Genomic DNA, 25,849 nt, shown 5'->3' on the forward strand with positions numbered 1-25,849 from the left:
CACCCTTCGAAGCTCGATACCAAACAGTTGTTGGACTACAGTAGGGATGAACTACGATGTCTAACAGGCCTTCTGACAGGTCACTGTTATCTGAACCATCATATGCAAAGACTCGGGCTGTCGGAAGATTGTGTGTGTCGCCTCTGTTTGGAAAATTATGAAACAGCAGAGCATATACTTTGTGCCTGCCCCGCTGACGACTGAATCAGGTCTTTAGAGTTCGGCAGAGCCGTATTCTCACCATCTGACCTGAAACACCACTCACCATACACACTAATCGGCTTCGTTAAGGCCTTATTAGGTCGCTCCGCACCGCACTGTTCGCGAAACTTGACTGTCTCGATAGCCGATTGTTTTTCAATCACACCGTCAATACAATGAATACATCCAAACGTAATTGATCAGTTCTGATGTAACCTCTAAGAGGTTGTCGAATTTTGAATAACGAAGGTGAACTTTCATTATTTTTTCAGAAAATGCGTTCCATTTATCCAAAAGGTGTATTTAACATAGTCAGTGTTTCGTCGGGAGGCTTTCTAGCTATTGAGATTGCGAAGATTCTGACCAAACAGAAGGCCAGTATTCATCTGTTCTTCATCGACAGTGCTCCAAGGAAAATACAGCAAGCCCTGGAAAGACTTGGAGAAGATAGAAGCGACCAAGCGCTCAACGTACTCAAGATGGTTTTTGCTATGAAGGATTCAGAGGTTAGTCAGATAATGACATTTTTTTATCAGTGAATGTAATTAGTTCAAGATTTGACTCGTGGAATCGAAATGATGATAATAATGAAAATATATTCCAATGCACCAATAGATTTTCAACCACTGAACTATTTTATCATTGTTTCTAGGTTGTGAGAAAACTAGAAGCCACCAGTGACTGGAACAGCAGGATCAAAATATGTCTAGAGGGTTATGAAGGCACCAAACAACAAAGGCATCTATTGGAAGCAGGGTTACTTCGCCTCGAAAACCAACTTGATACTATTGCTACTTATCGACCCAATGGCGTTCTCGTTTCGGGAACGGTCCATTTATTAGCACCAAATGAGGCTAGCCAAAACGATTACTGTGGACTGGAATCGGTAAGAGATTCAATGTTCATTCTTTGCCTGAAAACTTATTCTCGTTGATCACTTCAGATATTTAGAATAATGGCATTATCTTCAACTGAGATGAATGAGCCTGTTACAGCCTGTTACTTGACGAATTGAAAAAAATATCATAAAAATTGTATCTTTATCGATAAATTCTTGTGTCTGTACGTTTTTACAATCATACATCATTGATGTCAAAACTTGATACAATACCTTGAGTCTGTGGACTTTGCAGCATCCTCAGGTGTTCCACAAGGCTCTGTACTGGGTCCATCACTATTCATCATTTTCATAGATGATATTTGCTCAGATAAGACTCTGGAATCCTTCTTTACACAAATGATTGTGAGATATTTTCTCGATTATTATCACTGACTGACTGTACCCATTTTCATGATGATATCAAGAAGCCGGAGCAAATGTGGTTTTCTCTATAGAAAAAGTTGTTATATGATTTCCTTTTGTCGTAAAAATTCACCAGTTCTTTTTTCTCATACACTGAGGGCCACAATCTACAAAGATGCCTAAATTCAAGGATCTAGTCATTGTAAAGTTACTAGAAACTCAATAGGCTTTACTTCAATAATAATTTGAAATAGTCTGCCCAAATATGTGAAGAACAATAATTCTGCTACCTTGTTTGCGAAATCACCACCTTATACCCTATTTTCCAACCAACATGATTCTCATTTCGTCATTTTAATTTTTTTTCTCGCCAAGTACATCAATATCTCATACGAAATATCTCGCTGTTTGTATTGTTTACATTATTTTTTGTTACTTTTATGATGGTTTCCAGTCGTTCATACGAAAGTACTTGTTTTTGTTTATTCTGAATTTCGTTTTCCCATTTCGTTATCGGCTTTAGCTGTTGATGATGTACTATATAGATAAATGATATGACTGAAATTAAGTGATTTTTCCTTTGTTTCAGTGCTGTCAGTCACAACCTAGAGTTACTTTGGTGCCTGGAGACCATCTGAGCATAATTCGACACAATGATACCTCAGACTATATCAATATGAACCATTGGCTTATCTAAATGAATAAATTGATTCAAATCACGACTGAACATGTTATTTATTTTTCTCAGTTCCTTAGATATGATAAGTATTAGATTGTTTCAAAAGTTTTATCCTTTTGAATGTCGTGTGTTTTTGTAGCTCCATATCTCAATAAATATTTATACTACTTCATATACACTGAACGATAAAGAATTTAGTGCTCTATACAGCTGCCTCCCTCAAGATGTGCAGTAGATGTGTAGAAATCTGTTATCAGTCTGTTAGATTATTCGAGCCGTAAACATTCAAATTCAGTATGTTATTATGGCTGTCGCAAAAAATATTCCATAAGATGGTTCATAGACACTATTCTGGAGCTGTTTTTTCTGATCTGGATGACTACAGATCACTTCAGATGACAGTGCGTCTCCTGGCTGGTAGTTGCAGTTGGTATACTTTAGTATGTCATTATGGCTAAGAATTTTCCACAGATGATCCAGAACTGTTAATACCGGCCTGGATAGCTACAGATTACCACAGATGATCAGAAGAGCATTTCCTGGATCGTGCGTATAGTTAGCGCCTCAATATGCCATTATGGCTACCTTGAAGAATACTCCAGAAGATGATTCACAGCTGCCCATTGCGACCTAGATGGCTTCAGATAACCTGGTGGGTGCAATTATCAATTATCCGACGTGGATGACTACAGATTACCTCAGATGATCAGAAGGGCATCTCCTGGATCGTGAGTGCAGTAATCACTTCAGAATGCCTTAATGGCTGCTGTAAAGAATAATCCAGAAGATGGTTCACATATACTATTCTGGAGCTGTTATTTTTTGTCTGGATGGCCACAGATCACCTCAGATAATCGGATGTGCGTCTTCTGGCTAGTAGTGGCAGTTAATACACTTCAGAATATCATTATGGCTGCCGTAGAGGATATCCCAGAAGATGGTTCAAAGATACTATTCAGAAGCTGTTAGTTCCGATCTTGATGGCCACAAATCACTTCAGATGATTAGAAGAGCGTTCCCTGGCTGATAGTTGCAGTTAGTACACTACGGTATATTATTATGGCCGCCATAGAGAACATTCCAGGAGATGATCCACAGATAATATTTCAGAGCTTTTGATATCGGCCTGGATAGTTACAAATCAACATAGATAATTAGAAGAGAATTCCCTTGATCGTGAGTATAGTTAACACCTCAGTATGCCATTATGGCTGCCATGAAGAATACTCCAGAAGATGGTTCACAGTTGCCCATTGCGACCTAGATGGCTTCAGATAACCTGGTGGGTGCAATTATCACTTCAGCCATTCCATCGATCCGACCTGGATGACTACAGATTACCTCAGATGATCAGAAGGGCATCTCTTGGATCATGAGTGCAGTAAGCACTTCAGAATGCCTTAATGTCTGCTGTGAAGAATGATCCAGAAGATGGTTCACATATACTATCTGGAGTTGTTATTTTTGGTCTGCATGGCCACAGATCACTCAGATGATCGGATGTGCGTCTTCTGGCTAGTAGTGGCAGTTAGTACACTTCACTATATCATTATGGCTGTCGTAGAGAATATTACAGAAGATGATCCATATATACTATCCCTGAGCTGTTGATACCGGCCTGGAAGGTTACAGATCACCTCAGATGATCAGAAGAGCATTCCCCAGATCGTGAGTGCAGTAAGCACTTCAGTATGCCTTAATGGCTGCCGTTAAGAATATTTCAGAAGATGGTTCACAGATACTATTCTAGATATATTATTTTCGGTCTGGATGGCCACAGATCACCTCAGATGATCGGAAGTGCGTCTTCTGGCTAGCAGTTGCAGTTAGTACACTTCACTATATCATTATGGCTGTCATAGAGAATATTCCAGAAGATGATCCATATATACTATCCCTGAGCTGTTGATACCGGCCTAGAAGGTTACAGATTACCTCAGATGATCAGAAGAGCATTTCCCGGATCGTGAGTACAGTAAGCACTTCAGTATGCCATTATGGCTGCCGTTAAGAATATTTCAGAAGATGGTTCACAGATATACTATTCCAGAACTGCCCATTTCGGCCCAAATGGCTTCATATCACCCGGTGGGTGCAATTATCACTTATTTATGCCATCATGGCTGCCGTAAAGGATATTCCAAAAGATAGCAAGTAGCTGCTCTCTGAAATACGTCACAGGATACCAATTTTTCAAGCCACATATTCATGTGGCTTCGTTAACGAGTGATAGCGAATGGCATCTGCTCACAACATTTTAATTTTTATTTGAAATACATAAGTAGCGTCTATTTTGTGTGGGAAAACAATCAAAAACTGTCATGTTCAAGCAGGTGGCTACACCGCCGAAACTGAACTGATCAACACCTCGCAGATTCAGGTACAACACAAAAAGTTATTTCGATAGACAACAATACCAAGTCCGCCAAAAATAGCAGCACACTTCGATACGGTGGGCGTATCGGCACGGCGAATTCTAGAGGACACTTTTCATAGTTGTAGCGATCGGTGCGCCAGCGCCAGTCCGGTCCGTGTGCTCGAATTTTCCGATTTCCTCGCGCGGTTTCCTAGTTTTCGTCGGAGTTTCCATCAAATACAAGTGCCGTAGAGAGTGTGAAGACCGCGAGTTTTCGCCATTTGGACCTAATGCGGCAAAACAGAAGGTGACGCAAACGTTCAAGGTAAGTTTTGAAAGTTTTTCCGGAAAATCAAATCGGTATCGACCCATCGCGTCGTCTCGGGAAATTCTTTTGTTGCAACTGTGCGGACAAAGGACTGCGGTTATATGTGTGAGGAAGGATTATTTTTGAATGATATTAAGGAAATTGTGTACAGTGGGCGAAATAATATAAGAAAATATATTCAAGTTTCTACTATGGAACTGCAATTGGATCGAAAATGTGAATGGACGATTTGACACGGATTTTCGAGAGTTTTAGTTTTGGAATTGTGGACTTCTCAAAATACTACTTACGGAAAATACATGAAAGACTATTCATTCGGAAAATTTTCAATATTTTTGCATTAAATACCTACTAGAAATAAATCTGGAATAATACAGTATTATCTTTCAAAATGATAAGATAATTCTGGAAATAATTATGAATGAGTATAAGTTTTGAAATTTTTGGAATAAAAAGATTTTCGCTTTCTTCTTCTTCATCTTTATACAAAATGATGTGGGAAATTCCAAAGAAAGGAAGGAACCAATCAATTGCAAAAAATTAACTCCATACAAGGATGTGTAGATTATGTAAAATTCGGACTTCCATTGTTTAATATGGTATAATATGACTTGAAATTTCTGAAAAAATTAATAAAAATGAAAATCAAATAAAAAACATTGAAAAGAAATATCAATAAAATAAAATAAAAATTAAGCAGAAAATTAAAAATTGAACAGCTGAAAATTAATGAAATTGAAAGATTTACTTCACGACCTTTTGGTTGTAATAGTAAATAACAATGAATTAGTGATGGTGTTCAGTTCTTGGGAAACGCCTAAGCAAAGCTTGTGTTTCGTATTTTCCCAGATCTGAACAAAACCATGAATGTAAGTGAGAAAAAAAAGACTATTGATTCCTTTCAGTAAGAAAATTTATAATGAAAAAAGCAATAAAAAGCAATGATCAACCCGCAGAAGGATTGGATCAGACAATCATGCGAAGAGGAGACACGTCTAAGTGAGATAAAAAAATCTTTCAGTCATGATTCAGCGAGTTAATTCAAATATTTCTTTCAAGAAATCAAAGTTGTGACCAACGAAGGATCTAATTGTTTTTCTGCGTTTATTAATATTTTTTATATTTCTTTGTTCAATGGGAACTTGATTGACAAGTTTCGGTCCGAAGTAAGTAACGAACCTTTGGGTATATACATTTTTACAAAAAAGAACACTAATTGTTCTCTCGGATCTGGCTCGGTGTCGTGTATGTGTGCCAGATATGCGAGAGGCGAGTTCAACGTCCATAGAACACAGTGATAGGTGTATAATTTTCTGATATTGAATAAGCTAGCCTCCCCATATAATCTATCAGTTGGATATCTTCTATCTTTCTTCAATACTATTTTAAGCAATGTGTTTTGTATCACATGAAGATTATGTAAGTGTATTTTATTCAACCCACCCCAAACAATAGAACAGTACCTTATAACTGATTCAGCTAATGCAATAAATGTTTATTTTGTATATTTCTGAGTTGGTAGAATTTGAAAATAAGTTTTCTAAGCCTTTTCACGAGAAAATCTACATGTCTATCCCAGCGTACATGTTGGTGAAGCATCACACCCAAATATTTCATTGTATCCGTTTTCTTTATACGTGAAGAAGAACAAATTATAGGAGTTTGGCAATTGGGGGTATGTATGAAAATGTTTCCCTCTAGTGGTTGATCTCTAACGTTCAATCCGTTTTGTGCTTTTGCATAAGTTGAGTTCCATATGTTACCATAGAAAATCAATGCCCTATCATCGGCAAATGAAAAAATATCACCATTAAAGTCCTTCAGGTTATAAAATGAAAGAATCATAACTGCAAATGCCTCCATTGAAAATGTACATTCCTTTCAAGAATTTTCACAATAACAATTTATTCAGATTCTGGGAACGAACATAACTATTTTTCGCAATGTTGATCATTTAAAAAAAGCTCATTATTCAAGTTTATCAATCATCTATTCTATTTGTGTTAGGAATCACAAGTAAAAAGGTAAGACCTCGTTAGTCCGTAGCTTGCACAAGAGAGTTGTCGTTCGTATGGGGGCGACAGCTGATGAACGGAAAAACATATTTTAAACAGATTTTTTCAAACAGATTTATAATCAAAATTCATGACAACAATGAATTACTGAGTAGTCAGAGATTCTTGCATATCTCAATGAGGATCTAGAGGTCATGACAGATAATTCCGCTTTCTGCTTCGATAAGTTTGTAGGGGGTTAAAATCGACTCCAATATGTCACTGGAGTTGCAGAGGCTGCATCTTAAAAGCTTGGAACACTGTTCTGAACCAGAACACTATACACACCTCAACTGTTGATGCTTTATGAAGCTCAGATCAGACATTCTTTAATGTATGGAGCTCTGCCCCCAAACATACCCTGAAGTTGCTGGATTCCAATCAGAAAAGAACCATCCTCCTGATTGGAGACATGAACTTGCACCTTCAATAGTCTGGAACATCAAAGAAAAGTTGGAGATTTGTCACTGTTTCATAGATACTTCCACTGGAGGTGTTCAAATTGCTCAGCACATTTGATTCCACCAAGAGCAGTACATTTCAGAAATACGCGACGGATTCTGACTGACTCAGAACACCTCGAACTTCACTGTTTGATAGGATTTTCCCGTAGTGCTTGTGTTTGGGCGGTAGATCATCATTAAGAAGCATGTTTCTTCCACATTATAGTTTTTCAATTCTCCGCACAGTAATCTACAAGTTAAAATTAACAGTGTTCAGAACTCGAACTCCCCAGATTTCCGATTGCTTGCCAATAAATAAAAACCAAGTTGATAAGGAAAAATAAAACTATCAAAGTGCTTCTGTGGGAACGTGCCAAAATTTATCAGACACATTCTTTCAATGATTCGACTAGTGCACTTCACAAAACCCTCAAACCAAGCGACATTCTGAAAGCTTTCGCAAGTGTATATTCATTCAAAAACACATTCCACTTGAATCTGTCAGATATAATGAAAAGATGGAGGTGTTGGCATATTGAATTCACTGCAATTTGTCCCTTTCCGATAAATCTCTCAGACGTGCGTTTTTTCAGTTGTTCCAACACACCTAGGATATTCGAGGACTCTCATGTTTCAGATATTTGTCACCAGATGGATCCATCGAAACATGACGAAACATTTGAAAGAAAATGTATCAAAGAACAGTTTTCTTTTCCTGATTATATGAGTGGAAGTTTTCAATGAGATCAACATGAGTCTGTGTTTTTCATTTTTGTCGATGTCATCAACAAATGTAGTCATTCACTCTCTGTTCTGGATATGTTACGACAATAACTCTTGGAGTCATTGACTAATTAGAAGAAGTAAATCCTTGACATTTCAGAGAGACTGGGTTTCATTATTGAATCGTATTGTTGAGAACTGAACATGAAAATAGCTTTCAGAACTGCTTGTTTACTTCTACAAGTGTTGATGATGGATGACAGACATTGCTAACGAAATATTCAGACAAATTAGACAGAACAATGGCAACATTTTCATAGACTTGTTTAGACAAGAAACTAGAAAAACTTGAAGCTGAAGAAACGGACAAAAAATCGAAGAGAGTTATTCATATTGTTGAAAATCTTTCGAGTCAATCTTTTGATGAAGAAGAAAGTGATCTGTTGAAAGAGGGTTTGAAATTAGATTTGAGTTCTTCGAGCTAAGTCTTGGGAAATATTATGGTCGGTGTTGAAAGTGAAACTCAGCACTCACCTGACACATCGAAAGGATTTGTCGGGTGGCTTGCAAAGAAGAGAGAAAGATCATCAGAAGACTGGAGAAGGAAGAAGCAGATGAAGGCAATGGGGTTTTGGTTTTGGACAAGTCAGATTACTATGAGAGAATTGATAAGTTAATTGAAAACGGTCCTTGTGAAGCATTATCAAGTTTCAAAACTTGACTTCACCGGCTTTGAATAGAAGTCTATAGGTTCTCAATCCTACAGTTCCTTAAATAATAAGGTGTACGATAAATTCACAAACTTGGCAAGTCTATGCAACCAATTGTCTCTGTCATATGTTTCCGTATTCATAAAACTGCTGAATGGTTCAACCAATTAGTCGGAAATCTCGCAATCCCACAATTGAGTTCAAATGTTCAGCTGCAAGATGAAGAAATTTCACTCAATGTATTCTCGTTTCCAAGTGTCCTCTTACCAAAAACTATTAGATTTTTGAGGGATCTTCTGAAAATCGAAGCTCTCAGTGGGAAAATTTTCGAATACTACATACAACTAATAGATATCTGCATGGAACATAATTGTTTCTGTTTGCAGACAGCACGAAAGGTACGGCAGAAGGAAGACCACTGTTCCCATTTATAGATGATCTGGTCTGGAGTAGATTTGAATTGGAAGCAAAAAAGGTACTAGATTACTTCCCAAGGGCTTGGATCTGATATGTAGATGATCTATTTGCGATTCTTGACACAAAGAAATCTAACGTAGAGGACTTTGTTTCAACTCCCAACAACATATCTCCGAATATTAGGTTCAAATATTGGAATTGAAAACAACGAGGCGTCACCATTTTTGAATGTATCAGTAATTAGAAGTAACCAGGTTCTAGAATTCAATGTCTAGAGAAAAAATACTAGTAATTCCAGATATACACCTGATAGCTCACACCATTGTGAGTAAAGAAAGATACGATACTGAGGAAAACGTTATCTGTTTCAAGAAAAAAATCTATTCTGTTTAAAATCTGTGCTTCCGTTAATCAGCTGTCGCCCCCATACGAACGACAACTTTCAGAAGTTGAGAAACTTGTGCGAGATGAGGACTAACGAGGTATTACCTTTTAACGTGTCATTCCTAACACGGTTGCAGAATCATCCCGGCTTCAACCAGATAAATTCTCTCGAGAAAAATGTTTGGTCGGGGCAGGAATCGAACCCACGGTCTCCCGATCGTTAGTCGGGCGCACTACCACTGCGGCCAATCAGGAACATAAATGAAATCAACGGGTCTCTTTAGTAGATATAGTAGGCATAGTAGATAAATTTAATTAGGAAACGTAAACGTCGGGAAGATATTGATTGAAAGTGCACTATTTTTCTGTATGAACCAAGGCACACCAACGGATTAATCGCATTTCTCGAAAGTTAAACGTAAATGTACTTCTTGCTTACCTCAACAAACGGGTACCCTTCGAATATAGTAGATAAGTTAATTAGCAAACATAAACATCGAGAAGATATTGAATGAGAGTGCACTGTCATTCCGTATGAACCAAGACATACCAACAGATTATCTCGCATTTCTCATAAGTTGAACGTAAATGTACTACTTGCTCACTTCAACAAATTTTAGGTAACGGTAAAGACAAGATGGTGTGAAATGGAAGGCCGGGGATATATGAAATGAGCTGAGAGGACTGTTACAAAAATATATTGGCCAGACTAAGCGAGGTAATAGAACTCGTTGCAAATAACACGTGTCAGGAAACCAGAACTATCTTGAAATGAGTGGAAAACATGCAAATAAGTTCACATGAAAATTCAGTTTGATCATTTGACGTTAACTCCACTCGAATTTTTGAGTGGTTTTGAAATACCATCAGAGCGACTACAATGAACGGTATTTCAATGATGAAAGAATGATGTTAATTGGGAAATTTTCGTTTCAAGTATTGATAGAAAAATAATTGTCTCAAAATTGACAAAACCCGTTGTTTGTACTGTTGTTGATAAAAATGTATTATCTTCGAGATTAATTTCATCTCCATTCTTACTCAATAAGCCCAGAGAACATCTACCCTATTTGGAGTATACGTAATTTGGTAAGGTCACTATTCAACAACGGAACATGAATGACACATCGCTTTCTGTTTCTGCTTGCAATTTTCACTTTCAATCTGGCAATTAAAGATGATACCAGAGCTCGAATGCTTCAGATTCATGACCAGAATACAATGTTTTTCTCTGTCATGCTCAACACTTTTTCAAAAGTTCTTCACTTCTTATAAGATTTGAATGTAATTCTGAAAGTTTTCTCATTATAGTGAAAATATACCCACTGATCATTCTTAAACAAAATCCAGGCTGGTTGCTGAGACTTTGAGATACTACCTTCGTCCTCATAGTCAACATATATCACACTGACGATGTCTGACATTGCAAACGAAACGTTTGGCTCACCAGCTCAGATTATGTTTCCTCTAAAAGGGAATCAGTTATTGCGTTTTTTTTCTTTTGGAAGAAAATTGGCGTGTCAATTTTGATTGTCAACTTATGCTTCACGTTTTGCAATACTACTTTCGAGTAATAACTGGCTGATGAACTGGCTGATGAACTGGCTGATGCTGGAGTTAAATAGTTCAAAATAACAAATGATTCATAAAAAAAAACATGTTTTTAATCTCCCGAAAGGGATTTTTCTCCGTATGTGGCAAGAGGGGGTTTGCTGGCCAAACTTCGATGCTATGGCTTGTCAGATCATTTTTTTGTATGACTCTCCAGCTTCTCCAGAGAACGTTCTCTGCAAATGGCCATCGATGGATATCTCTTGAATACTTTTTCCATCATTGTTAGTGATTCCAAGGGATCCATATTGCCTCCAACCCTCTTTTTATTGTATATCAACGACTCATTGGAACAAACCAAGAATCCAATACATTGCTTTACTGATGATAGCACCACCAAACATACACTGGAAATTCTGGTTTCTACCCAGAAAGGAGTAATTCGCCTGATTGGAGACGATAACATCACGTGCAACCTTGATAGCCTGGAACATCGAAGGAAGGTTGGAGATTTGTCTCTCTTCTATAGATACTTTCACGAAAAGTGTTCACCAAGAGCGGTACATATCAGAAATACGCGACGAACTGGGACTGCCCATCGTTTTGAGGTTCAATTTAGTACACATCGAACTTCTCTGTTCAAGAACTTCTTCACTTGAAGAACTGTACTTATGTGAAATAAACTTTCTGATAACGTTATTACAAATGAATTTAATCTCCAGCGATTCAAATTCAACGTGGATCGCTACTTTCTCACAGGCACCGCTCTCAGAGTGCATCAAGGATTTTTCTGTAGTGCTTGTGTAGTGCTTCGAAACATTTTCAATTTTGCTAATGAAATTTGAACCAAGGTACTGTAAAAAATAACGCAATAGCATATGTTTAATTCGTTATCTTGATGAATTCTTCTATTAAGTTTGCACATCACGCTGGACAATTTACAACAAGATCACTGTCAAGGCAGGATCACCTGCCTTCCATAAATTATACCCTATAAGTCAATAATGAGCCTCGATTCGCAACCATCGGAAATACTAATCGCAGATTGAATTCAAATGTTGACTATTAAAAATTAGAATCGTACGTGATCCTAATACGCAATAATATATTTTGTTAGAACTAGCTGTAGACCACCAAGAAATGAAATGATCAAGTGCAACCTGTGAGAAAATTTAAAGTAGTCAACAAGAAAATTGGAAAGTTTTGCGATGGTAAGTTTTCCTCTGCTTTGTTCCAACAAAGTTCAAAGCTAGGAAATTATTTTTTACAGTTTTTTCGTGATATACAGGGTGTAACTGAATAAGTGTAAATCATTTGAGGAGGTGATTCCTCATCGAAAAAAAGACAAGATCTTTCACATAAAGAAACTTCATTGGTGCATCCCTTGTTAAGATACAGCCCCTTAAAGGGGGTACATAAAATTTGTATAACAATTTTTTTCACAAGCACTGAAAAAGTTACAATATTGAAATTAACCTGACGTTTTGTTCTACCAAAAAGACACTTAGCCAGAAATTTATTTGGTTTACCTCATAGTTGTAAGGGGTGGAAAACGCAACCCCTAAAATTCATTTCCAATGTAACTTTTTGCCTTATTATTTGTTTACCATTTAAAAATATATTTCCGGTAGTCTGTTTCATTCCAAATAAAAAATGTATCTTGGGTTTTTTGCCCAAAATAAACCAGTTCGCTGCAAAATATCATTTTACGAACAACTACAGAGATACATCGTCATAAATGCGAACTGGATTTATTGTTGTTAGTACATGCATTAAACGATTGAAGGGTAATAAACAAAACTAATTTATTAATAACAAAACACACAACATGTAGAAATCATAGTAAATATTCAATATGTCTACCTTCAGACATTACGCATGCGTCTAGACGTCGGCGCATTGAGCCACGTATTCGCTCAAATATTCCTGGAGTCTCTCTGATTACCCTGCACGCATCGATGATGCGGTTTCTCAAGTCCTCTACATCGCGAATAGGAGTAAGATAAACCAAATACTGTAAATGGCCCCAAATAGAGAAATCGAGAGGATTGAGATCCGGTGATCGAGCGAGCCAGTTCTGTGGTCCTTCTCGACCTATCCACTGATTTGCATATGTTTCAGATAAATGCTGACGTGCTACTGAACTGAAATGGGTGGGAGCCCCATCATGCATAAAAAACATATCCCTTCTGACGCCCAAAGGAACTTCCTTCAGCAGCACTGGATCCGCTTCTCCTAAAAATTGAACGTATGCCTCACCATTTGATCGAGGAGGTAGAAAATGAGGCCCAATTAAATCATCCCCAATAACTCCGAACCACACGTTAAGAGAAAACTGTTCTTAATGGTTAGTTTCGACAATAGCGTTAGGGTTTTCATCAGCACATATGTGGTAATTATGAAAATTAATAATCTTGTCCCGAGAAAAACTACATTCGTCTGTGAATTCTATCGTCTTCAGAAAGTCACAATTTCTTCTAATCATTTCCAGCATCGAATTGCAAAATTCAAGACGGTACAGAAAGTCTCGCGGTAACAGTGCCTGTACTCGTTGCAGATGGTAAGGGTGTAAGAGTTCTTCCTTTAAAATTCGAAATACCGACATATGATCAATATTCTGAAAAGCAATCTTTTTAGTACTGGTAGTAGGTTGTTCTTCAATCAAATTAAGTACCGCTTCCTCAAGCTGAGGTGTTCGTACTTCTCGATGGCGACCACAATCCTGCGTTCTTTTGTCGAATGAACTATATTCTCGTAATCGTTGATGAAGTCGAGCAAATATTCTATGTGAAGGATGCTGCCGTTGAGGATACATTTCAGCATGTCTTCTAGAAGCTTCTAACCCATTCCCCTGCGACAGGCCGTAAACGTAATGCATATCAGCCATTTCCTCATTTGTGTATGTCATTTTAATAACAAGTGAATCATTAAAGTAACAAACTAGGAACAGAACAACAACACACAATTAGTATTGATTCAATTTCGAAAATTCACAAACTGACAGCGTCATACCAATTTGACTGTCACTATCGCTAATAGCGACCTACTAGATAGATTAGTTTCGTATTTTCGCATTTATGACGATGTATCTCTGTAGTTGTTCCTAAAATAATTTTTTGCTGCGAACTGGTTTATTTTGGGCAAAAAACCCAAGAAACATTTTTTGTATAGAATGAAACAGGCTATCGGAAAAACACCTACATATTATTGGGCTAGTGGACACACCTCTATGCAGGATGTGTGAACAGAAAGATGAGACTGTCAGTCATGTCCTGTGCGAGTGCCCGGAGTTATCGTCAATAAGAGAGTGTGTATTCGGCGAGTCTTGGCCTACACCTGCCGATATAAAGAAGATGTCTCCCAGCGACCTGTCCACCTTCCTGGTAAGGACAGGATGGACGACGACCTAGGAGGACAACTCCTCGGGAGGATGTACAATGGGTCACATGTGGCCTAAGTGCGTGGGCTTACACTCACCCTCCCTACTCTACAGATACAGATACAGATGATTATACTTTGAAATTTGCCAATAGAAATTTGAAAACAAATGTTGAAAAAAATCAAAAACTCATCATTCTGAAAAACCTTCGGAATAGATTAGCATAAGTTTTTGAAATGAATTGTATAATCTTACCATATGAAATATACTTTCATTTCACCACCTTGTCTTATTTTTGTTCTCAATTCCTAAACAGTTCACAATCATATGAGACATTTATTGAAAGCTCCTCGTAGCAATGATGACGTCAGATCATGGTCACATATTTGTTGATCAAACCTCGAGCGGAGGTTCACAACAGCTCTTAGCCTACACCCTCCTGCCCTGCTACATGCCAGCAAAAAATAAAATCTCGATCCGAAACATCAAAGAGACCGACCAGGAGTGAATTTACTTCTGGTTACTTATATACGGTGTCTGAGTGGAGAACAACTGGTGAACCTCGTCCAAAGCGCCCGAAAGCACACCAATCGGCTGGTAAGGTTGTGGCCTCAGTATTTTGGAATGTGCGTGGTGCAATATTCATCGACTATCTTATTGCAATTTTTTCAAAACAACATAACTTATCACAAGTCATTCAAAACTATGGCAAAACTACATGAAATGAACTTCGAATTTCTCCCACATCCATCGTATTCGCCAGATTTGGCTCTCAGAGACTACTGGATGTTTGCATAAAACATAAACATAAAGTAGTTCTACAAAAGTGCCGACTATTATTTTAATTTAACTGCTTTGGCTTTATACATTTTTAATGTGTTCACTACAAAATTAGGAATAAACAAACAATAAACCTATATAACTTCATGCAAAACAAATTTGTTAGTATATTTGCACAAGTTAATTGATATTTAACATATTGTAATATATTCAAACGACCGCGAAAATGATCTACATATAGAAATAAATTGAATACCCTAATACTAAATAATTAAAAATTATCAAGTGCACATTATTGTAGACTAAAAACGCCCCTAAAAAGGGACAAAATAACAATATACGTTATCATGAGTAGGTAACACACTTTTTCAGCTTCTGTTGAAACTAAGGTGTAATTGCTATTGACAAATTGGAGTTAACATACACACACAATTATGAATGATCCGAGTTATTCCCATTCTAATTTCTAATACTCAATCATCTTTTTTGAGCATGTTTATTCATGGGACGACTATCCTGTAACATAAAATTGTATTGGAAATGTATATCATCATTCATGATAGATTATTTGACATGAAAATTCTACTTTTACTATTTATTAATTTGCAACTCTAAACTCAAGATAAAGTACCCCTAATTTTATCTTTAGGTATTCCAAGAAACGTGAAAAATGTTACAATAACGAGAATGACTACCTTCTCTAGACTCAATATTATGATTGAAATAATGTATACTTATGTATATGAATGTACTCTTATGAAACTCTATTTACAATATTTCGACAGTATTCACTGTCAACTCAAATGTTACAACAGCGCTGGAATAATTGTGTGGGTCTTCATGGAGGTAACATTGATGAATAAAGCAGGCCAGGTTTTTTCTTACATGACCAGAGTGTGCACTATCGTGAAAATCATAAATAACCCCCATAGCAAGTTCGAATCAGCCAGCCCTGATGGAGAAACACTCTCTAGCGTAAATGCACATTGTGTCATCGATTTTCCGCTCCAACCGCCGCATATACGTCGACACCGATGATGATATCCACATTTATCTATTACAGGATAACTTCTTCGCTTTTATGGAAACATATTTTTCGAAAAACCGGCAACTCGTGTTGAGAAATGACCCGGAATACGGACACATATTTTCCAAATACGCTAATTTCGCTTATGATTTATACAGTGTGTTAATTTGAAGACCCTGATATTTTGGGTCCTATCAAAAATCTGGAAATAGTCAAAAACTAGTCAAACTCCACATCAAAGGAGGGTTTTGTGATACGTCATTCTGAAGGTCGTTCAGTTTCTCTTTGAAAAATAGTAGGTACATATTTGACCTTTCTTGTGGGCAGTTTCTCAAACTTTTTGATATCATTTTAATGAATAGAAACGAATTGCCCCGGCTCCGCAACGGTGCAATGCTGATACTAAATATATAACAGGATGTCTTCATGAACAACGTTCACAGCTTTTTTGTCAGTAGACAATACACACATGTTTTTTTAGAGGTTACGTTTGAAAGAGCGACGTATAATTGGCCCGATACCACCGCAACCGCTATGTCCCTGCATCCGAATATATTTATTTGAATTAAATACTCTTAGGAATCATATTGATAACATTATGAATCGAGAAGGTAGAGAATATATTTTAATAATTTTATAAACGCGCTTATTGCCGCCGTGGCTGGGATCTTACTTGGAATATTGAAAAATATTTTTTTGATGTCCATCTGGACGCGAATTTTTTCCCGTGGCTGGCACTCAGTTGGAATATTCAAAAACTATTCCTTATTGAACATCTACAATATAAAATGAACCTACATACAAAACTTCAGCTTCCGAAAATATACCGTTATGACGAAACAGTGATAAAAAGGTAACTTTATTTTATGAACGCACAGAAGACTAGAATTCACAGAATTCTAGTCTTCAGTCGGGGTCATCATTTAATTTGTATGGATGAAATTTGTTTTTAGCCAACACCCTATGTACTGTCCTTTGACTGACTTCACAGATAGACGCAACTTGGGCTGTGGAAGAAGTAGGTTTCACTACCATTTCTCCAAGTATGTCAATTTTTTTGTCATCACTAATTGTTGGTCGACCAGATCGCTTGGCATCTTGAACACTACCTGATGCTTCAAACTTCCGAAGAAGCTCCCTCAAATAAACCCTCGATATAGGGCGATCGAGGTACCTCTCATTAAACAGTCGTTCCGCTGCATGGACATTGTTTCTACATTCACCAATTATTAAGATAGCTCCTACTTTGTCGGCTACAGTACGTACCATTTTGCCTATGTAAACACTTAAACGTCTCGCTAAACAATAGCTTAGGTAAATTTTCAAGGTATAAACACTTTTGACAAGTAGATAATTCAAACACGTCAACCTTTTTGACAATGAACCAGAGGCGTACTTTAAAATCTTTATTAATTAAATGCGAAACTAAATTTTCGTATTTCTTCAATTTATCAATCAAAATCAGCCGAAACCCAAACAAAATTGGTATGACTGAATAGGTATTTTCAATACCTTTCAAACGAGCTGTCACTTGGAAGCTATTTTCCGAGTTTTTTGGCCATGGTCTGCAGGTTTTTGTCTGACGTTTCGTCTGCTACTGCAGTAGACATTATCAAAGGCGATGTGGAAACGCCCGTAGTGCCTAAACACGACGTAAAACCAATATTTAGGCCAACGAAAACTGTCAGAGATAGTCTAAGGCAGCTAAAAACCCCAGGAAACCTTTAGCAACACCGTTACCACATCGTCTTTGATGATATCTACCACAGTGGTAGTGAAACGTCAGTCATAAAAACCGGCAGATTATGTTCATGGAAAATCAGGAAGATAGCTTACACATAATACTTGTAGTCAAGTAATAGTTTCCAAATATTCAAGAAATAAACGAAAATCACTAATTTGATTGTTCTACGTATTTTGAAACATTCACAAGTTGAATACAATTCACATACCGCAGAAAAAAAGAGCCCAGGTGATGCATTTCTGAGTGTTTTGTTAAATCATTCCCTATTTATCATTCCACAGACTATTTCTGGTTGCCAAAATTACTTTACTGTCAAATTTGTTTTGCGAGTTAGAGGTTATGACATTTGTTGTATGTTTTTTAACAATAGTGTTAGCATTTCAACAGAGAACTGGAATTGTTCTCATCAATGAGGAATGCGCGAGAAGAATAGGAAAAAGGAAAATATGTCCTGGCATTAGTTGCTGAGCTTAGTGGAACTGGTTCCCATGTCAAAAATAAAAGAAATAATAGCCGTGCTTCAGATAAAGCAGCGCAAAAAGTAGTTTTTTGCACTTTTACTACGGAACCCTCCTCAACACTTCCAAATAGAAATATGTCACGAAAAAATAAAGAAAGCACTAAAGCCAAAAAGATTTTACCTGTATGAAATTAAAATTTTTCAGCAGATTTTGTGAAACAATGATGAATTTTATGAATTGGAGCCAAAATATATTTTACGATATTTTCTTTACTGATGAGTGTACGGACCAAAATTGTCTTTACTGAAGCGATGAAAATCTGTAGCTTTTCAGGAAAGGTCATTCACAGTATACGGAGAAGAAATGAATGTTTATGCTGGTATTTCTGGGAATACACTGGCAGAAATCTAACTGGTGAGCTTACTCAAATCTGCTTGAAAAAATAATAGACCTCATCAACAAATATTCTGTAAAACCAAGTTGATGATGATGATATGCTTTTGCAAGATGGTATCATTCCCCTTCAATAAGATGGGGCTCCAGCAAACTTTTTTCTTCAGCTAGACAGGGGTTCGATGTGAGATTTCCTGGAAGGCAGATTGGTTGAAAAGAAAGAATAGAGTGACCACCACAAGCACCCATCTTATCGCCTTTAGATTTCTCCATATGAGGAATCTAAAATCGATTTTTGAAACTGACAATGAGCAAGGAAACCACAATTTGTAAAGAGAGCCTCAAAAAAATGTATCAACATCCCTTTCAGGCTGGCATAAAAAGCAAAAAAAAATATATTTTTCCGAAAGCCTCCATCTTCAGTATGGCTGAAACGAATTTCCCTCGAGATCGAAACAAAGTGTGCAGGAAGCAAGAGAATTACGTGGAACTCACTTCCGTACTAACGAAGGGTTGAGTTAATTTGGAGCTGTAGGGGTAATCACTTCCATTAGTTATAATCAAATGAACAAGGAGAGATGATGTGATGGGCGACCCAATAACATTAATTCATTACATACTTCTTGGAGATTACGATTCTGAATCGGTTTGTAAGTGGAAAACGATGTATCAAGACACACATTTTTATTTTTCATTCGTATAGTATGAATATTTCACAGTGTGTTTGAACCGTCTACGGTAGAAGTTCAAAGAAGGGTTCTTGAACATTCTTTTGAATTGTAATATTTATTTTATATTCCATTTTGATGTTGAACGTAAACAAATATCTCATACGCATGTGCGGAAAACAGTTTCATTCAAAATGGAGAAAGATATTTTCTGAAATTTGAAGATATGTGCATGAATTTTCATTTAGAATATTATATAATATTGACCATCGAAGTAATTGCAAATCATTGAAATATTATAAAAAAAATAAAATAATTTTATATAAAACATTCGGTTTCAACTGTTTTCGGCTGGAAATATAACTATAATCTTTCAGACACAATAATGAAATAAAAAACTTCATAGTAGAAAAATCTAGTAATACAGAATATATATGGAAATCATATGAAAAATAATTAAAAAAATATGACTGAGAATGGAAAGCTTACTACATTTTTCAAAAAATATTTTTTATTTAAAGCTAAGAAAGCATATATCTTGAAAGAAATTCGACAGGAATTTCCTGGTTACTCAAAAACTGTATTTTCCATTCATTTCATTTGAGACTGGATTTTGATGATTTAAATATCCCCAATCAAAATACTACTTCACTTCACTATGGAAAAATTTGCCACAAATATATGTTCAAATATCAAGTACTTTCGGTTACTCACATTTTCTAACCAATTTTTCCTTGTAAATGTTTTTTTGACAACACAAACAATACTGCAGTTGATTTTCAAAAAAAAAACTGTATCTCTATTTATTGTAAAGCTAAGGTATTTTTGTAGAAGAAAGAATAAAAACAAATGAAATGGTTTGGCCAATCTCTATCATGAAATTTCAGTTTATGTCGAGCTATTTCCTTACAGCTATATTTTTTGTTATTCTGCCTTGCATCTCAACTTCAGGATTTTTCCTGTTTCCTTCGCGTTTTCACTCAGAAAGTAACGAAATTCTCATCTATCAATAACTTCTCACGAACTCAGTATGCCTATAAATATCCGTAGCATGAGTGTAAAACCCGAAAGAATAAATGAAACCTATTGCAATGAGCACCAGTTAAGTTCATGAAGAAAGGTGAAATAATTTACAGATGAAGAAAACGAAATGAAATTCATTTTACCAAATCTAGAAAGATTGTCTCTTTTATATTCAATTAGGTACTCTTGCATTAAAGTTTTTCAGGGGTAGTGAAGTACTTGAAAAAATCTGGTATAATAGACACCATTAAGGATATATGATGGAATCGGCCGATACTTGATGAAAATCCATAACCAACGTATTCCAAAAACACTTTATTGTGAGATTTTCACTAAATTGTTTTACAAAAACGCAACACGTGTTTCGCCATAAAATGGCTTCATCTGGCGTGTCTTTCAACTAATTCTACACACTATATATATATTTAGTATTGAATGTGTAGAATTAGTTGAAAGACACGCCAGATGAAGCCATTGTATGGCGAAACACGTGTTGCGTTTTTGTAAAACAATTTAGTGGAAATCTCACAATAAAGTGTTTTTGGAATACGTTCATTAAGGATACATTTTACTTTTTTTCTGAAGAAGAATCCGAGTCAATTGTCTAAAGATAGACATCGTAGCGTCCGCTGTCAATTGATTTGAATTTTTGAATCATGGAAAGACAGTCTCAGATCTCCAGTTAATCAGTTCTCCAATGAAATTCAGAAACTCAACCGAACGAACCTTGTGTTCAAAAATCAACCATACAGGGCTAACCAAGTCCTTGAAATATAATTCCTCAGAATGTGACATTACAGTGATTTTAATTGACCTCACAATCTGGCTTTTCTATTCGTTATACCTTAGAAGATAAGAGGTAGTTTGTACACTTTATAATTGAATGAAGAATACGACACAATTCTCGAAGGTGTTGAATCATCCACCAAAGAACCTAATATCATGTTATATTCATAACACTTCAAACAACACTGTAATTCGACTAGGGCGTCGTCTCTCGGTGTTACGTCTCTACTCGGTGTTAATTAATCATACTATGTGATGGAGCATTCGACAAGAATCTCCGAAATGCGTGGAATGCTCATATCTTACAATTTGGTCGAATGTTCAATATATTCAGAACAATGCCTGGTTCAAAATAGGCACCAAATGACGAATCACGGAGCTTATATGTTATGAAACGTCCTACCGAAATATTCATTTTGAAATATTGCTCCGCTTCAGGTTTTCGATATGTGAAGTACCTATGCGACTGTATTTCAAGCGGAAATTCACACTATTGAATTGTGTGGGGAGATATTGGAAGAATCCAACCTCATACACAAGTGAATAAAAATAATCTCGGACAGTCAAGCGGAGTTAGAAACTCTTAGCTCCTACCGAGCAACGTCTAAATTGGAACAGTTTGCCAAAAACAACTCTCCTCGGTAGGAAGACTGGAAATCAATGAGGTTGCTGACTCCCTTGCGAAGGAGGGTGCCGCAAGCAGCTTCATTGGACCGGAACCTGTCATTGGCATTGCTTTAGGCTTTGCCAAACAAACATTGAAAACAATGGCATAAAAATGTATGGACTTCTGGCAGAATCTTCCAGGATTGGCTCACTCCAAGGCGTTTATTCACCCTTCAAAGCTTGATACCAAACAGTTGTTGGACCACAGTAGTGATGAACTACGATATCTAACTGGCCATGAAATTTCAACAGCTCCCTTCTGAAGGTTAGTACTAACTGAAAAAGCGGTGAGTGCCGTCTATCTGTTAGTCCTGAGACTTTTAGACCCATGTAGTATATCTGAAGTCATCTCCATTGTATTTTTTTTTGAAGAACAAACCCTCACTGGCAGTTTGTTTATAGTTTGGAGCAGTAACTTGGGGATATGATAATGATCATCAATTCATCACAGGGCACCACCCGTGAATCTGTGGGAAAAATAGTTGGAAGCGGAGCCCAAAAACAAATGGTTTGCAATACAATATCAACTCGTTGTAGGTGTCATCAATGGTACTACGTTGATCCAAGGATGCAATGCTCGATTCAACTGTTTTTCGAGGACAAACCTGAGTGAGTAGTAAACTCAATCCACGAAGATGGAAGATGCTCCCCAAGGCGGTACGTTACGTAGTCAAGCTTGCACATTGACCCCCTAACAGCGTCGAAAACATAATCGGTCTCAGCGAGGAATAAACCTCTTACAAGCGGAAGGAAGCGCCTGAGGAAAACTTACCAGCGGATCATCATCCTAGAGAACGGAATTGCAGCAAACAGGATGGCCAAAGAAGTGAAACAGGACATTATCGACTACCAAAACGAAAGGTGGGAGGAGCTCTTGGAATCTCTTGAGCCTGGGGAGAATCAGCTCTGGTGGATCACACGTAGTCCTGATGCGAAGAAGACTGCCCTCTCGGCCATTCACAGAGAGCGCGAAGTGTGCTTCTCCCCCGCCTTTGTCAACACGATGGAATTTCATTTCCAGCTCAACAATAACAATGACATTGACCCGATATTCTGTTGGGAAATCGAGTTCTCCGTATCCTTAGCAAAGATGACGATGACAACATCCGTCCAGCTTCTGTGGAGGAACTGAAAGGATACATTGAAGCTGCAAAGGCAGTTTGTTGGAGAGGCTCCAGGAAAACTGCTTTGGTATGCTACTGAGCATTACAAACAACTCACTGGTCCTCAGGAACTTCTCCAGAAGGTGGAAGCAGGTGTTCGTCATAGGAAGCACTACCAGAGCATTTGCAGTAGTTGTGCGTTGACCTGGAACATTGTTCTCACTTCAGTTGGAGTATTGTCTACTGTTATAATTGAGCGGTCAGATGATGATGCATAAACATAATGCTTCATTCATTCATCGAGTTATGCTTATACATCCGATTAAACTATATCATAGTTTCTCAATTACACTTACAGGAAATACAGTAAATCATCATAACAGCAAGTATACATTTTTTTGGAGCAATGGCATCGATTGATTCGGTCATAGCCTTGTGTTCTGCGAAGGCAATGTTCATAACTCTCCGAGCCACCTGGGGAGCATCATGGCTATTCGCATTTCACAGTTTGATAATCAGAAAACGTTGACACTCAAATACATACCAATTTGAAATGATGATGCTACTTTAATGTTAAAATCGAGGTAGATTAAATCTATTTATTACTTCAATTTCGAGTTCAACCATTATTTTATTCATAACAGAATTAGGGAGTCACCAGCGTGTTACCAACTCCTTCAACATCAACTTATGGAGTTGAACTATTTTTCCATGACCATTGTTACAGAGGGGATGATCCAAATTGCCTTGAAAACGAATTGGTGTTCTTAATATAGTGTTACATTTCTTCCCTGGATTTCACAATAATTGACTACACTAACAATACAAAATAAACACTTCTGAAACTTCGGACTCATACTCAAATGTCTATCATCTTATTAGATCACTTCGTACTACACTTCCAACTGGAACTCCTCGATCTGCGTATTGGTAGTGTTCATATATGGTGATCGAAGTCTCTGAAAGCCGATAGGGAAGTCGCTGGAAGTATCTGGAAGCAACGCGAACAATTGCGAAGGTCAACTCGAGTTGAGCGCGATCTTGGCCACGTCACAATTGATTTTTGGCGACCAGCGGCGGCCGGCGTTATTTTTTCAGGGGATGATTCACAACAATAGGTGGAGAAATTTCATCAACAGTTATTGGTATTCACGTTTCTTTGGCCGAAGATAAACAGAAGAACATAAGAAATACTGAAGGGGCTACAACTGATCAACGGAAAAACAGATTTTTAACAGTATGGCGGTAAACAGATTTTTAACAGTATGGCGGTCCGAATTAACGTTGGTATAAAAATCACCACTTGACTTTTGGTACATCCTTGGGTTAGAAATATTTGTGAAAGGAAGAATTAGTAAATTGATGGATGTAGCCATTACTACGTAGTAGATCATCATGAAACATATAAAAAAGTGGTAAAAAACATAGAAATATCCCATTTTCCAAGAAAGAATTAGTAATTTTAATCTATTTCGGAGCATAATTATTGTGAATTCGAGTGTTACAAAAAATATTATTTGGTATCTTTCTAGTGAATATTCGTTTTCAAGAAAGTTGAAAATTTCGACAGATTATTTCCCTTCATCCTCACCATAAATCCTTTTTGCCTCTGACTGACTTTTGAACAGAAAATTATTTGTTCAGTCGGTTGATGGATGGAATTGAATCATTGCTTCTAGTTACCGGATGGATCTACGTCAAACATGCTATCATTCGCGATTATTTTGCAGGTTTATTACTGGTTGGAATTAATATTTGTAAATGTCGAAATCACAATCGATTCTTCTTCCTAGTAGACTTCGATTCACGAAAAAACTCCACTGATAAATTAACTAGAAAGCGACACGATACACTCAACCACTCAATCACGACGTTCCACAAACAGTTTTTTTCCAATCGAATCGTTATTGGAAGGGCATCAATTCTATCAACAGTTTAATGCGTTCATTCAATCCCGTTGGTCTATCCAACAAGTTCATTAACATGTCATCAGCCTGGAAAATTATACCGCAGCACTTTGCCGGGGAATGATAAAGTTCTGCACAAAAGGCGAGGCGAACATTTTATTTTCCGATGAATCGGGGTCAGCCAAGGGTTAATGTCAACGGGGATGAGAAACAAGGAATTGTTTCTTGAAGAGGCGAGTTTGGCCTGCATTGCGGGTATTATGATCTATTGTGCATCTTCATTTTTTATAAAAGTTTAACCAGCTCAAGAACTCATTACATCCTCTTGCAGAAAAGATTAAACTGGTGGGTTGAAAATTTTGTGGTCTATCTGTCTGTCAACAACTGAAAACATCAACAATTTCATACATCAATTAGTACTTTAAAAAAACACTTCATATAATTTTTCGGTAATTGGTTGAACAGTTGATCGGCAACATTTTCTGAGACGACTGAAAATATCAAACAATGGCAAGAAACAATTCCATGTACCATAGGGAGATCTGCGGAAACTATTTGAACAATTAGCAAAGAGCATCAATTGTATAAACAGTTTATTGTTCGTTCAGCCTCGATGTTCTCCTCAACAATATCATTGATATATCAACAGTCTGGAAAAGTATACAGTAGCTCTGTCGGGAAATAATATCATACTCAAAAAGCGAGACCAAATTTTCAGTTTCCACTAGATCGGGGTTAGCCAATTGTTATCGGAAATGGGAAAAATAATTGTTTCTTGGAACGACAGGGCCTGAGAGATTGGAGCATGGTCTTCAGTTCGGGC

The 25,849-nt window shown here is 37.1% G+C and overlaps 2 protein-coding genes across 20 annotated transcripts in view; both read left to right on the forward strand.

Annotated features, from left to right (window-relative positions):
* Positions 1-2,171, forward strand: part of LOC111508890 (fatty acid synthase) — a 44,894-nt gene extending 42,723 nt beyond the window's left edge. Inside the window, exons 24-26 of the mRNA XM_023164527.2 lie at positions 474-707; positions 854-1,087; positions 2,034-2,171. Coding sequence (XP_023020295.2) covers positions 474-707; positions 854-1,087; positions 2,034-2,141 — 576 coding nt within the window. The 3' untranslated portion in view covers positions 2,142-2,171. The remainder of the gene's footprint in view (positions 1-473; positions 708-853; positions 1,088-2,033) is intronic.
* Positions 2,172-4,233: 2,062 nt separating this feature from the next.
* pHCl-1 (pH-sensitive chloride channel 1) overlaps positions 4,234-25,849 on the forward strand; it is a 212,294-nt gene continuing 190,678 nt past the window's right edge. For 4 of the 19 annotated variants that reach the window (XM_023164551.2, XM_074184957.1, XM_023164593.2 and 1 more), the window contains exon 1: positions 4,237-4,804. The gene's annotated coding sequence lies outside the window, so the exon portion shown is untranslated. Of the gene's footprint in view, positions 4,805-25,849 lie in introns of all 19 variants that reach the window. The other 15 variants (XM_023164576.2, XM_023164601.2, XM_023164615.2 and 12 more) reach the window with 7 other exon arrangements.

Source organism: Leptinotarsa decemlineata, unplaced genomic scaffold, assembly GCF_025532065.1.
Source record: "Leptinotarsa decemlineata unplaced genomic scaffold, Ldec_3_MD MMD2_tig00026361_RagTag_RagTag, whole genome shotgun sequence".
Taxonomy (NCBI): domain Eukaryota; kingdom Metazoa; phylum Arthropoda; class Insecta; order Coleoptera; family Chrysomelidae; genus Leptinotarsa; species Leptinotarsa decemlineata.